Genomic DNA, 15631 nt, shown 5'->3' with positions numbered 1-15631 from the left:
ACTATAAAAATACAATGTATTAAAAATTTCTTATAAATAACTGAAACTGAATCTACAAATTAAATGTTTATTATGCCCAAAGGGCGATCAATACCACATTTAACACCTTAAACATGGCATGCGATCTAGAAAAAAAAAGAACTACAACAACGACTAAATTATGATGCATTTAACATAAATTTATGTCCATTAAAATGCATAAATAAATTGTGCGAAAGAAATAATTAAAAAATTTTAAACTAAAAAAAAATAAGTAGAATAAAAAGTTCGTCCATTTAGCATTTAATTGCATTTAAATTTGTCTATAAAATTTTTAAGAAAAAAAAATGGTTTCCAAACATCTGCAGTGTGCTGTTCTGCTTTGATGACTTAGAGAATCAGTAATATGGTGTTAAGAGTTGGGGAACAGTAGAAGTAACAGGAGTTAACCATGGAGAACTTGTTGTCCAACTATGATATTTACTTCATGGCAGCTGTTATATTAAATATTTTTTAATTACACAAACATGGAATTTATATTTTGTTGCAATTTTTATTATTATTTTTTTCTACAATATTTTTAAGTATTCTATAATTAAATATTAATGTGTTTATGAGTGTGTGCGTGTGTGAAAATTATTTATGCCAACAAAAAATGCGTTAATGAAATCAATTAAAATGTTTTAAAATATAATTAAAATATTAATTTATTATGCGCATAATTACAAATTTATTATTTATGTACTACTAGCAGTGCAGATATCATTTGCAAAAAAATTACTTAGACAATGTGCATGAAGGAAGAAACAAGTTTGATGGACAATATAATTAAAGCTATTTGCTGCAATTGTTATAATTATTAACGATTCATAGATATGTTATTTATACACTTAAGTCAGTGGTTGGCTTACGCAGTTCAACAGGCGTCAGGTGTTTTGAAAGCAGTGTAAAGTTTTAATTTTTAGAAAATTTCTGTTTCAAAAAAAAAAAAAAAAAAATGTTCAAAGAATTTCAAATTTAATACATCGTTTCAAAATAAGTTGAATTTTTGAATTAATTTTTTCTAAAATTTAACGATTTATCTCCTTGTATCAAACTCTGATCTAGGATCCATAAAAGTTCAATTGCCTTGACCTTTCTAGCTAAATGTCTTTAAGAAGAAGAAGATTAGTTTAAATTTCCAAACAAAGAGGACATCTAACTAAACAAAAGTTTTACCACCAGAACAAAAACATGTTTCATAATATTATTTTGTTTCAAACTTTTTTTATCATTTATTAGTTTGCTAAAAATACTTAATTTATTTTTTGTTTTTAAATCTAATAGTATTAATATAATTTATTTTAATAAAATCGTTACCTATAACCTCAAAAACTGTAAATTCATATTTTTATTAAAAAAAAGAAAAAAATACAATATACAGTCAACTGTTACCACTAACAACATACCAAACTGGATTCAAAAAAATTAGTTTCTTTTTTTCATGTTTATTTCATAAAATGGGAAAAAATGTAATCAAAAATACTTAAAAGCCCATACAAAACTCAATAACAACATTTATACACATGGATACAAACATACAGACAAATACACGAACATATTTACTTACATACATTAATAAAAACAACAGCAACAATAAAGCGCAATTTACATTGTATAAAAAAGTTACTACTACATACTTGTATACAGAACGAACGTTTTACAGTGGGACAACAAGTCTTGAATGTTTATTCATAAAAATTACTAATTTATAAAGCCAGAATGGCTACAAAAGAATATTGAGAGTAGTAGAATTCTAGTTCAGTTATAACTCAGTTATAGCTCAGTTCTAGTTCAAATCTAGTTCAATTCTAGTTCAGTTCTAGTTCAGTTCCAGTTCAGTTCTAGTTCAGTTCTAGTTCAGTTCTAGTTCAGTTCTAGTTCAGTTCTAGTTCAGTTCTAGTTCAGTTCTAGTTCAGTTCTAGTTCTAGTTCAGTTCTAGTTCAGTTCTAGTTCAGTTCTAGTTCAGTTCTAGTTCAGTTCTAGTTCAGTTCTAGTTCAGTTCTAGTTCAGTTCTAGTTCAGTTCTAGTTCAGTTCTAGTTCAGTTCTAGTTCAGTTCTAGTTCAGTTCTAGTTCAGTTCTAGTTCAGTTCTAGTTCAGTTCTAGTTCAGTTCTAGTTCAGTTCAAGATCAGTTCTAGATCAGTTAAAATTCATTCTTATATCTGTTAAAAATGTTTGATTTATCTTGCTTTTCCACTGTATCCTACAAACAAAACAACAAAAATGTTAGGGAGGTCCCACTTCTTATTACCCATACACACAAACAAAACAATACTCGTACGAGTATAACAATGCTGTATCTAAATCAGCCACCCCTCGGGGTAAATGTGGGGTAGTAAAAGTTGTCTATAGAAAAACCAACACACTCATAGTCCACACTCCCAACGATCTTAAAAGACAAGTGAAAAATTCAAATCGTTAAAAAAATATGGAAAATTATTTGAAAAGAGCGAAAGAAAACGAAGCAACAATAACGAAATCGAAATGGAAACAAACATGGTCGTACGGAAGTTTGCTTTTCAATGATGGATTTTCAAAAAAAAAAGTAAAAAATATAAACACAGAAAAAAGTTTAATGGTTCCTTGCGGATGAGCAAGTTTTTGAGCATGATTTTTTTCTTTTTTTTAAGTTTTGCTCATAGAGGTAAACATGGGTATAGAAATGTATGAGTAAGGCTGTAGTGTTTGGATGGTTTGGGGTGTAAACTTAAGGGATGTTTTACAGCAATGAATGAACAAAAAACAAACTGTGGGTGGTTGTGGGTAACAAACGTGTGTGCCCATGTTTTTTTCCAATTTTTTTTTATGTTTTGTTAATTTTTGCACTAAGGATATCGATCAGTCAGCCATTCCATACATAACAAACAACTTAACGAGGGTAAAAATGTTGTGTGAATTGTGAAATAAAATCGAAACAAAATTTTGCTAAAAGCTAAAAATATACACACATACATACATTTACTCATATGCTTAACAGGGTAGTCGTAGTAATACACAAATAAATATTACTGGACTAGGAAAGAGGCGTTAAGTATTTAAGGGGCCTTTTAAAGTTGTTCAGAAAACACATGTGAACACACATATGTATGTATGTACTATAAAAATATTTATGTATGTTGGTTTTAAATTTTATTTAAAATTATTAAACTTGGGTTTAAATTTGTAGAAGAAAAGAGGCCTTCAAAATTAAATCATATTGCACTTTTAAATGGTGACATGTAGTGATTTATACAATAATAATTTGAAGAATTTCTCATAACTGATAATTTAAAGATTTTTCGTAAAATTAAGTAAGAAGGACAATTAGAATATTTTGATATGAAATTAAACATTAATCAGAAAACGTCTATAAATGATGTTAACGAATGGACCATTTCCAAAATCGACTAAATGCGGAGTGATATACACACATAAGTACATATATAAGAAATCACATACATACATACATACATACATACATACATACATACATACAAACATACATACATACATACATACATACATACATACATACATACATACATACATACATACATACATACATACCTACATACATACATACTTACATACATACATACATACATACATACATACATACATACATACATACATACATACATACATACATACATACATACATATGTATGTATGTATGTATGTATGTATTTACGATGTACATACGTACATATATACTGGTAAATTATACAATCAATTACAAAATATTAATATCAGTAAATAGTTGGAGAAATTTAATGTTGTTTGCATAAATATTTAATAAACTTTTTGCCGTCATAAATTAGTCCATACTTATGCCCAACAGCAAGTATCCTATACCATCATCTTTTAGATAAAGCACAACATCTTTAGTTAAATTTTATTCTATAGTATTATCAGTAAAGGAACGGACATCCACGAATTTTCCAAAAGATTTTAAAAAAATGTTAATGTCGGAAATAATTTTCAATACAAAAAATTTTTATAAACTTAAATAATATATGGAGTAGGGTGCAAAATAAACTGTGCGTTTTATCACACAATATTGCAAACAGATTAACATATCACACTGCTGTCATATTAAATTATTATTTTACTGTAAGACAATTAAGACATTAGTAATACAGTGAAAAAAAAATATTTTTTTAATTTTTTATTCAAAAAGTTCTAAAAAAATTAAAATTCAGTGCTAGTTTGGTTCTAATTCTGTTCTAGTTCAGTTCTAATTCAGTCCTAGTTCAATTCTCGTTCAGTTCTAGTTCAGTTCTAGTCTAGTTCTAGTTCAGTTCTAGTTCAGTTCTAGTTCAGTTCTAGTTCAGTTCTAGTTCAGTTCTAGTTCAGTTCTAGTTCAGTTCTAGTTCAGTTCTAGTTCAGTTCTAGTTCAGTTCTAGTTCAGTTCTAGTTCAGTTCTAGTTCAGTTCTAGTTCAGTTCTAGTTCAGTTCTAGTTCAGTTCTAGTTCAGTTCTAATTCAGTTCTAATTCAGTTCTAGTTCAGTTGTAGTTCAGTTTTAGTTTAGTGGGTGTGTTCTTGAAGAAAGGCGTGTGTTACGCAAGAATATACGGGTATCGGGAACAAGTTCCCTTATTTCAGAGAAACATATTCAATTGTAGTATCGATAGAAGAGTGAAATACACTCCAAGTTGCGACGGTGCTCCAATGTCATGCTGTCACTGATAAGTACTTATCAGCTTTTATTTGTTAAAAAACAACATTGAGTCTTGTGGGTGTTAAAATCGACTCTTTCATCACGACCCCATTCAGAGATTTTTATCAAGTCGTGTTTAAGCGATTCATATTGCACCTCATTGCCCCAATCTCTAGAGGGCTTGACCTATAATTGAGTGAATAAGAATGTCAGATACTGCTGTCATCTGCAAAAGAGTAGATAGAGTTGGAAGTTTGACATAGAAGGTCATTTATAAATTAAAAAATGGGATGGGGGAAAAAACGTCAGAGCATTGCATTATCCCTGAGTTAATCTTTAACTCGTTTCATGAGATCCCATCTATTACAACTCGTATAGTGCAATCTATGAGAAAGCTCTAAGTCGAGTAAAGCTCTGTGAGCTATATGATGGTACCGTTGATTTTGACTTTGATATATTTAAATATACAATTAATAGATAAATTAATTAGTTTCAACTCAACTCATTTATAAATAGTTGAGTTCAGTTCGACTTTTCTCCTAGTTCACTTTTTCGGTCAGTGTAATAAGTTTTATCTTATGCGGTATAAAATATTGCGTTAAATTCAAAAACGATTAGTTGAATTTCAGCATTTTCCAATTTTGTTCAAAAAAAATGGCTAAAAACTGTTCTGATCGTTATACTAACTTAATAAAAGTTTTAACAAGAATTGCTGCGATTTGTGGTGCTAATATTTTTCTACCAAACTTTAGGATATACTGGTTAACATGGATCGTAATTATAGCTATTAATGCTTTTATTGCCTGTACATTTTATACGATGTATGTCGGGCTGGTAGTGGATAATGACTGGAAAGTCATTTTGCAGACTCTATGTTTAATGGGTGGTGCAGTACAGGTAGGATTATATTTCGATTGATTTTCAAAATTGTTTCCCAAACGTTATTTGTAGGGTTATAGTAAACTACTTGGAGCTCTTTTTCATCGTCCTGCTATGGTTTCTATGAATCAAACATTGTTTAATATTTACAAGCAGTATGAACAAGAAAATGAATTTCTAAAGGTCCTATCATATCGTATTAATCTAGCATCTAAAATTTTTAAATTGGTTTTATGTATTTATCTTGGTACCGTGCCCATTATTGTTTTGTATCCTCTAATTTATGGCTTATTGTATGGTGAGAAATTATTTGTGATGCAGTTTTTATTGCCAGGCATAGATTCTTCTACTCATATTGGTTATATAATACATAATGTGGTTCATGTTTTTCTTATGTGTTTGGGAGGTTTCGGAAATTTTGCCGGTGATATGTACATTTTTACACTCATCATTCATATTCCATTATTTAAGGACATTTTAAAAATTAAATTTGAGAAATTAAATCAAGTAGCTCTTACGAATTCAAAGAAATCGATGAGTCTTTTAAAGGACATTGTCGAATGGCATCAGAATTATAATACGTGAGTAGTAATTATGAACGATAAATATTTAATAATCCATAGCCTGAATTTAGGTTTGTGAAGCAAGTTGAACAGTCCTACTATGGTGTAATATTTGTGCAAATATTTACTTCTGTGATGAGTATTTGCTGCACAATTTTTTGCATTATAACAAGCAGTTGGCCAGCTGCCTTTTCTTATTTGTTATACAGTGCAATCTTTTTGTATGTATATTGTGGACTTGGACATCTGGTGGAAATATCAGTAGGTATATGCTTTAAAATATTTATCTCTTGATCTTTAAGATTTAAACGTATTTCAGAATGAGGATGTAATGGATGTCATTTACGGCGATTGTCTATGGTACGAGCTGACCATACCCGAACAAAAGTTAGTGCTCTTAATGTTGCGAAAATCCCAGCGACCAACAACGTTGACTATTGGTCAGATTATGCCTTTATCTATGAGTACTGCACTTCAGCTAACAAAGGCTATATACAGTTACATGATGATGCTGTTGAACTTCTTGGAATCGGATGATTTGTGAAATTTCTTGTAATGTCTTTGCTGTTTAGTTTAATCACGCTTTTGTTTTCAGAACAATATATTAAAATAGTCGCATGCAACATGGTAATTAAATTATTATAAACCTTATAAACAGAATTTAGTTTTAGTCTATTTGAATTCTATTCTTGATAAGTTGTTGATTAGTTGTAGTTCAGTTCTTGTTCAGTTCAAGTTCAATTCTAGTTCAGTTCTTGTTCAGTTCTTGTTCCGTTGTAGTTCAGTTCTAGTTCAGTTCTAGTTCAGTTCTAGTTCAGTTCTACTTCAGTTCTACTTCAGTTCTAGTTCAGTTCTAGTTCAGTTCTAGTTCAGTTCTAGTTCAGTTCTAGTTCAGTTCTAGTTCAGTTCTAGTTCAGTTCTAGTTCAGTTCTAGTTCAGTTCTAGTTCAGTTCTAGTTCAGTTCTAGTTCAGTTCTAGTTCAGTTCTAGTTCAGTTCCTGTTCAGTTCTAGTTCAGTTCTAGTTCAGTTCCTGTTCAGTTCTAGTTCAGTTCATTTTCAGCTTTAGTGCAGTTCTAATTCTGTTTAATAGAAAATTCTTGTACGATTCAATATATCTCACTCTGTAAAAAACATATTTACAACATCTACATCTATGTAGACATTGAAATTTATATTGAAGTGAAATTCATTCAGGGATGGAATCGATATTTGTTCATTGATTGTTAGTTATTTTATATTATTTTTATTTTCCTTCCCTAGTCTAACGCTACGTACTCTATGAACGGAGTGAGTGAAATGTTTGATTGGTGGGTGGGGGGGTTGGGTTTATATTCAACAATAAAACGGTACTGACGGTATTAATAGCAATGGCAACCATCAACATTGTCCTTATGAATTCATCTAAACACAAAAATGATGTTTTTCAGATTGATAACATTAGTTTGATAATGATGATATTGTGTTTAAGTCTTCAAACAGCCATTAATGGCAGATAACGTTAATATGTTTATTTTTTATAAGGAAAAATTTCAACCATAAATGTTTATAAGAGCCAAATGGAATATATGTATCTTAACATATATCCATCTAAAGTTACCAAGTTTCTTGTTTTTGATTTTTAAAATTTTAATTTTGTTGTTCTTTACTAACACCATACATATGCTCCATATTCTTTTGTTATTTACCTCAAATTATGGTGTTGCCAAGTTTGTTGTGGGCTGGATAAAGAGGGTGGTTAGCTAATGGTGGTGTTCAAGCTGTGTGGGCAAATATTTTCTTTAAAATTAAATGTATAAATTTAGATCTCTTTTTTATCTTGGGCGTTTATATTTTCATTTTATCAGGGAAATTACAAGAAAAAAAGCTAATTGCTTCTTAATACCAAAAATTTCATTTTAATTTCTTTTCACGTCGCTCAAGTTTTGAAAACAGACACTTACCTTGAGTCTGTCCGGCCATTCTTTCATTTCTATCTGCATTACCTGTCAATATTGTCTTATTGTGAATTAATTTTACAAGCTAATTTTAAATGTTAATATTGCCCTGTATGTTGAGTTGGTAAGTAGTTGGGGTCCAGTTGTATTAGTTGTGGCTGTGGCAGCCTTATTGTTCTTTATTACTTCTTAAGTGCTGCTATAACAGACAGGACACTTGTACAATTCTTTGTTCTTCACCTAAAAAGAAATATTTGTAATTATTGCTATGGGTGGAGAAGGTTGCTGAATGGTGGGCGTTTAAATGTTTAACCTATATCAAATCACTCCCATATTCTACCCACTACAACTAATCTTCTTTAGTTCGATTTGCTTGTAAAAGATTTTCAATTCTTTTTTTTTCTTTTTGTAGCAAAAAGCAATTAAACTGTAATTTCTGTCCATAAATATTGATAACTTTTTAGTATATTCCCTCTTTGGTTTGGCGTCAAGAGGAAAAGGGATCTGTAAAAAATATCCCTGGATTAATTGTAGACAATCAGACATTTGTACATGGAAATTAAAAATACAAGAATTATATAAAAGAGGATTTTATAAAATGAAAGATTTACAATGTTGTAACAACGAATTGCATACAAATTGGCTCATTTAATTTCTTAACTTTTTTTTGCATGTTAAGTATTCCGAGTTTTTTTGTTAGCTGTTGTCTTCCATTGCGTTTACCAATATTAATGGTTGATAGGATTGGAAGTATTTTATATTTTCAAGGAAGTATTCTCAGAATGTTTAATATCAATGAAGTATTTAAAAATAGCCATGTCCCGTTGGCTGTATATTAGTCTAAAAGCCAAACATTTTTATTTCTGTCAAAAAATCAGATCAGTTATATTTCCCTGTAATTATTTTGTTAAGTTCTAGCTGTAAAATTTTATAAAATTTGGAATTTTAATAAAAAAGAAATATATTTTACACATTTTTAAGTATATATTAAAATTTTTATATAATTTAATTTTGTATATTAAATTGTAAACCTCTAAAAAGAAAACCAACCCAGTTGTAAACAGGTGGATATGTAAAGTAAATTTTATTTATTATATTCTCATTTCTTTTCCAAGGGAACCCTCCTTACTCATACAGATTTTTCAGTTATCATTACGTTTTATGCCACAAGAAAAACTTATCTAAAATACACAAAAATAATTTCTTTTATTTGAAAATTGTTCTTGTAAATATTTTGTTGCTGACATTTTTGTTGTTATTTTTATTTTGCTTTTTAATGCTACTTTTGGGAATAAGAAGAAAGATAAAAACAAATCATATTTTTTTAAAAACCAATTTCGTGATGCGTATAAAAAATCTCTGTTTTGAATGTTGGTTGAAAGAAATTTTTTAAATAATAACAAAAAGTATGTATTTTGTTTAACTTGATAGTAAAAGAAAATATTTTATCATTATTTTAAGGATAAACTTTGGAAACAAATAATTCCTCTTTTGTTTGTCGGTATAGAAGCCTAGACGTAAATTAAAACTGAACTAGAACTGAACTAGAACCGAACTAGAACTGAACTAGAACTGAACTAGAACTGAACTAGAACTGAACTAGAACTGAACTAGAACTGAACTAGAACTGAACTAGAACTGAACTAGAACTGAACTAGAACTGAACTAGAACTGAACTAGAACTGAACTAGAACTGAACTAAAACTGAACTAGAACTGAAATTCAACATACCAAATTTAATTTAGATTCAATTGTACTGTGCTTATACTTATGAACAACATTGTGCTTTAAAATCAATTTACATCAACATTTTATTAATCCAGATTTATAAATATTTTTTTTTTTTTTGTAATTATTTTCATATTAGCTCACCTTTGACATCTACAACATGACCCTTAACTTTTTGCTAATTGCGAAAAAAGAAAAAGAACAAAAAAATTAATCGCAATTAAATGTGTCTAATCTGCAAAGTCAACAATTAATTTATAGACACACATTTGCACACACTCAATAATATCGAGGAGGGGTGCCAACAAAAAGGTTCATATTGAACCTTAGAATTATTGTCTCATGATTAGTACTTATAGGATTTCATCAATAATTATTGCTGTAACTGCCGCTGCTGCTATTCAATGAATGAATAATAGAGTGATAGCATAGGAATGAGAAGACTGTCTGTCTGTCTCCCTTTTCAATGTTTATAATTGAGGTGTTTAGTTTACTGTTGTTTGTTCATTTTGTTTAAATTGTGAAAAATCAATTTAGGGATGTTTGGTTTTTTGGCATTATTCGATCTTGTTGTTATCCAATGACAATACTATACATTTCCAAAAACGTAAATTGTGTCAATAGAATATTTTGCACAAATAATCATTAAGTGATTTTCAAATCATTAGAGTTCGGTATTGTAAGCATTTTTGTCAAATCGATTTGTCAACAATTGAAATTATGGGTTTTGGGTTTTTGTTTACAAACGTTTTTACTATTGTTCCACACGATGAAAGCAATTCTAATAAAGAAAGAACAATTAAAGTGAAAGTTGTAAAACAAAGTTGTGCCATTTTTACTGGTTCTGCTGTAACAAAAGAATAATTAACTTTTGCTGTTGACAATCATGTTAATGCAATGAATAAATATGATTTTAATTGACTGATATTTTAAACAAATACACTTTAATTAGAACACACAATAGTAATAATTTATTTTGTATTTTTGTTCAGTTCTGTCTCGGTTCTAGTTCAGTTCTAGTTCAGTTTTAGTTCAGTTCTAGTTCAGTTCTAGTTCAGTTCTAGTTCAGTTCTAGTTCAGTTCTACTTCAGTTCTAGTTCAGTTCTAGTTCAGTTCTAGTTCAGTTCTAGTTCAGTTCTAGTTCAGTTCTAGTTCAGTTCTAGTTCAGTTCTAGTTCAGTTCTAGTTCAGTTCTAATTCAGTTCTAGTTCAGTTCTAGTTCAGTTCTAGTTCAGTTCTAGTTCACTTTTAGTTCATACTATATATAAGCGGTTTTCAGCCTCAAGTCAACCATTCATAGCCCTATAGATATGTATTATAAATGCACTCTGATAAAGTCAGTTTCTTATAAAAAAAAACTGTACCTCAAAATAGTTAATAAAATTCACGAAAATCTCTACAGTTACATATTTAAATAAACATGTAAAATATTCAATAAAAAACAACAAACTCAAGAGCAGAAAATATCTATTACCAACATCAGGGTGCTGCTCTACAGATGCTGTTTATAAAAAAATACATTTTTCCAATTTATTTCCCAAAAAACAGAAAAGTATCACTGTCATGACGGCAGCAGCTAATAACTCAAGCGTTGTTGATTGAAAATCTCCACCTTAACTAAACATAAATGAAAAAAATTATACCTAAACGAAATGGAAATTAAATAAAAATTAAATGCAAATTACTTTAGGTTTCATACCAAAAAAATCTCGAAAACGAAAATACAAAATTATTCGAAAAAAGAATAAACGAAAATAAATTAACCCTTGTTAAGAAAATACGAAACGTATTTTGTTACAAAATATTTATTTGAAATAAACTACAATATGGAATCATTTATAGCTAAACAACATGTCACTTGTCATGTAAAGCACGTACGCAGTTCATCATTAAAACGAACGGACAGACGTACTGATGGCTGGCAGAGGCAGTGGCGAACGTAGTTCAAGTATTGAGCACTAAATTTAATTTGAAAATAATTTCCTTCAATTTTTTTCTGCTAGAAATTTAATAAAACTTGTAAAGCATTAATAAGCTGCTGTCAGTGAATATTTTGTTAAATGTTAAAAGTTAAATTGTTTCAAATTTTGTTTAAGTCCTTGTAAATCCTTGTGTCAACCCTTTTGTTAAAAAAACTTCCCTGTCTTTTGTTTCTTTAAGCATTAAGGCAGAAATTTCTTGCGTGTAAAAGATGTTAACGAAAAAATTTTGCTTATTTTTTATTTTTTTTTTTTTGCTTACTCGAAGACTGAAAGAAAGACCCTCCATATCAATTATAATTCTAATTAAAATTAACATATATTCATTTGCATACTTAAGAAATCGAACTAATTTGCATATGATTGTCTCCGTAGGATATTTTTTTGAAATTTATTACGTGTTTATAGTTCATACCTTTAACCCGATATTCAAAGATCCTGTCGCCCATAAATGACGCTGACGTTTAAACAAAATTGTACACAATCATAATTTTAACACCAGAGTTCTTTTGTTATGTATATCCCTAAGAATGTCATGTTTCCTTTTTGTCTTTTATGGTCCTTAGAACTTCTTGTTTCTTAGTCCTTACTGTTTTAAGAAACTCCTAGCTTTTGTTATGCAGCATGTTTTTTTTTTAAATTTTATTCTTCTGTTCTTAAAGAATCCTTTCGTGAAAAATATTGTGTTATTTCTTTTTTATATACAGATGCAGGACGGAAGGAAGTTTTTGAATTGTCCTCCTCTTGTTTTATGAGGCATATGTTGTTGTTTGTATTGTAATATAATGAAAATTGTCAAAGGATAACACTTGTGTTTATGAATTAAATTTAAAATGCAAAGGAATCTCTATTCTCTCACACATTTCGAAAGTGAAAAACATTCGTTCATTCTGACAAACGTGCTTTTAAGGACATGTCATGAATATACATGTTTTATATTCTATTTCTGCTCATTTTCATATCAGATGTTTATTAAAGGATGTTACTAAAACGTGAGAAATGCATAAATTTATGAAAACCTTTGATGTGTGTGAAATAAAAATTGTTCTTTTAAGAGTAGTTTTTAAATGGCGATTGACTAAGTTTTAATCATCATGAGAGTAGAAATCGGTTGTTATTCAAGAACTCTCTTTTTGGAGAAAAAATCTCTCTTCGAAGAAAGGAAAGTTTTTTTATATTCTTTTTTGGGAAACATTTTGAATTGGAAGTTAGGTTGAAGATTGGGATGCTATAGACATCATTCGTAGGAGTCGCTACCGAGTCTCTAGTGTCATATTAGAGAATCTTGACTCTGTTCAAAAAACCGAAATTTTGGAATGAATATTCTTGATCATTTGATTCTAATTTTAAGATTAAATCAAGCAATTTTTGAGATCACTTTGATCACAAAAAAGCTTAAATCGTGCTAAAACATTCTTACTTGGCAGATTCTGGATTGATTCAATCATTTTCACCTGATTCAAGCCAAACCAGGCTTATCGTAAAATTGAAGCCGATATGGATTGATTAAAATCCCAGATGGCTTGATTCTTTCATTATGTTTATATATTTATTCATTGTAAATATGTATATCTGTACATAACTATGTACATCATACAGTGGTTTTTGGTATAGTGTTTTTTGATATACATACATATGTATTTAAATATCACCATTGTTGCTGTTAAGTACTTTCACTGCAGAGGACAACAACAACGAAGATGATGTAGAAATGAAATAACTTTATCATTTGTCTTGCGGAATATAAAATTAAAGGAAAATTTGATTTATATTAAAATAAACAAATAACCAAAAAGACTGGCTAAATGAAAATCACACAGAAAAGAAAACGAAATTTAAGAATTCAAATCAACCATATAAAATTATATTTCTTTTCCTCCTTAATTTATTTATTTATTTCTGTTATATTTTGACGAACCAAACAAATTTAAATTACGTTTAAAAAGTTCATGGGTATGAAAACGATAATAAAAATGGGAGGTGAAGAAAACAAGAAAAAATTTTATTGATAAGGCCATATTGTTGAAAGACAAAGTTGCCATTATATTATGTCAGTTAGAATCTGACATAATATAGATTTGTATTGACATTTCTTCACTATTAAGTTGAAAAATATTTGTCATGGCAACACTAGAAATATTGAGTTTTTCATAGACAAATACTGAGTCTTTGCATTTCACATTCAAATTTATGACAGCAACTTGGTCACAGCAACTAGAATATAAATTTGTTTCCGCCAGCCATAATTTTATTAGGCACACCTCATTACATGGTTGGATTTAATATAAATATATTTTTTGTTCTTTAGCAAAGTTTATTAATATGTATTTCTTAAATCGTTAAACATTTATTGTGAGTATTTGAAACTATAACTATACTGAACTAAAAGAATGCTACAACTGAACTGAACTAGAACTGAACTAGAACTGAACTAGAACTGAACTAGAACTGAACTAGAACTGAACTAGAACTGAACTAGAACTGAACTAGAACTGAACTAGAACTGAACTAGAACTGAACTAGAACTGAACTAGAACTGAACTAGAACTGAACTAGAACTGAACTAGAACTGAACTAGAACTGAACTAGAACTGAACTAGAACTGAACTAGAACTGAACTAGAACTGTACTAGAAATGAACTAGAAATGAACTAGAACTGAAATGGAACTGAACTATATATCTTCACATGATTTAACATAATGTATATTAAGCTTTTCATTTGCAAACTTTTCCAAGTATTTAATCTTTTTGTAGATCTTCTTCAATTGGCGATCAAATAAATAAGAAGAATAATATAAAGATTCAATAAAGATGCAATTGCTTAGCCATTCATTACCGTAAGCACAACTTCATTTTTTTATTTGTTGTTAAAAGTAAACAAAATAGCAGAAATATTTCACAAATTTATTAAAAATAAAATTATTTTATGGATTAAATATTTTCTTAAAAAAAAAGAGAAAAACAAATAAATATAAAAAGTTTCATCTTGTTTAGTAAATGACATCAACACTGTTGTCCAAACATCACGTGCTATAAAACTCGATGGATGGATGATGGCTGTTGTGTTTGTAAATAAAATGGAATGGATGATGTGATGATGATTCATTGAAATATAATCCTGATAAATGCTTTCAACAATTACTACTATAAAACAACAAAAACACACTAAAGAAAATAATGTTTCATAAACTTTAACTACTCGGCAAACATGGTTTCTTTCATTATTATAATTTTTTTCAGAACTCTCTACTCTAAAGTCTATAACAGTACAACATTATTCAGTTCATAAAACATGGCCACAATCTTTAGTAATTTTTTCTCTGCTTGCTAAAGCTTGTTTTATAGTACCCAACTTAAAATTGATATTCTTCATTAGGGTAGTAACAGTTTTTAATCCCCCTGGGAGGGAGGGTAAAAATAAAAAACGACACTAGGCTTTTTTTGCTCCTTGCTACCTTTGATGAAGAAAAAAAAACTCTCACATAAAATTATATTAAAAATTTATTTCCCTTTTTTTGTTGAAAATAAATGTGTATAAAAAATCTTTTGTTTCTCACCACAACTACAACAAAAGTTGGTTTAATTTTTTTTTCATACAAATCCTTCAAAAAATCCTTGTGATGAATTTGTATTTTTTGCAATTTTTTATTTAACTTTTTTTTCTACGCTCTACAACATTTTGATTAATGATGCATTTAAAACAGACGTAGTTTTAGGTTTTTTTGTTTCCACTTTTTTTGTTTTTATTATAAAAAACTCTATACTTTTTATAATTTTTCAGTTTTTTTAATAGTAAATGGTTTTATTCCACTTTTTTTATATTTTATATTTTTTGTTTAATGTGCAATACGTGTTAATCTTTTTTGACTGTATTTAAGTGAATTAAAA

The 15631-nt window shown here is 28.9% G+C and overlaps 1 protein-coding gene across 1 annotated transcript; it reads left to right on the top strand.

Annotated features, from left to right (window-relative positions):
* Positions 1-5314: 5314 nt before the first annotated feature.
* On the top strand, positions 5315-6646 carry LOC111677669 (odorant receptor 67d-like). Its single transcript, XM_023438834.2, has 4 exons — positions 5315-5557; positions 5612-6120; positions 6174-6363; positions 6422-6646. The coding sequence occupies exons 1-4, from the start codon at positions 5315-5317 to the stop codon at positions 6644-6646; spliced, it is 1167 nt and encodes a 388-aa protein (XP_023294602.2).
* The last annotated feature ends 8985 nt before the right edge of the window (positions 6647-15631 follow it).

The sequence above is a fragment of the Lucilia cuprina genome, chromosome 5 (genome assembly GCF_022045245.1).
Source record: "Lucilia cuprina isolate Lc7/37 chromosome 5, ASM2204524v1, whole genome shotgun sequence".
Classification (NCBI taxonomy): domain Eukaryota; kingdom Metazoa; phylum Arthropoda; class Insecta; order Diptera; family Calliphoridae; genus Lucilia; species Lucilia cuprina.
The sequence above is the reverse complement of the archived record's forward strand: the minus strand, read 5'-3'. Positions and strand labels throughout refer to the sequence as shown.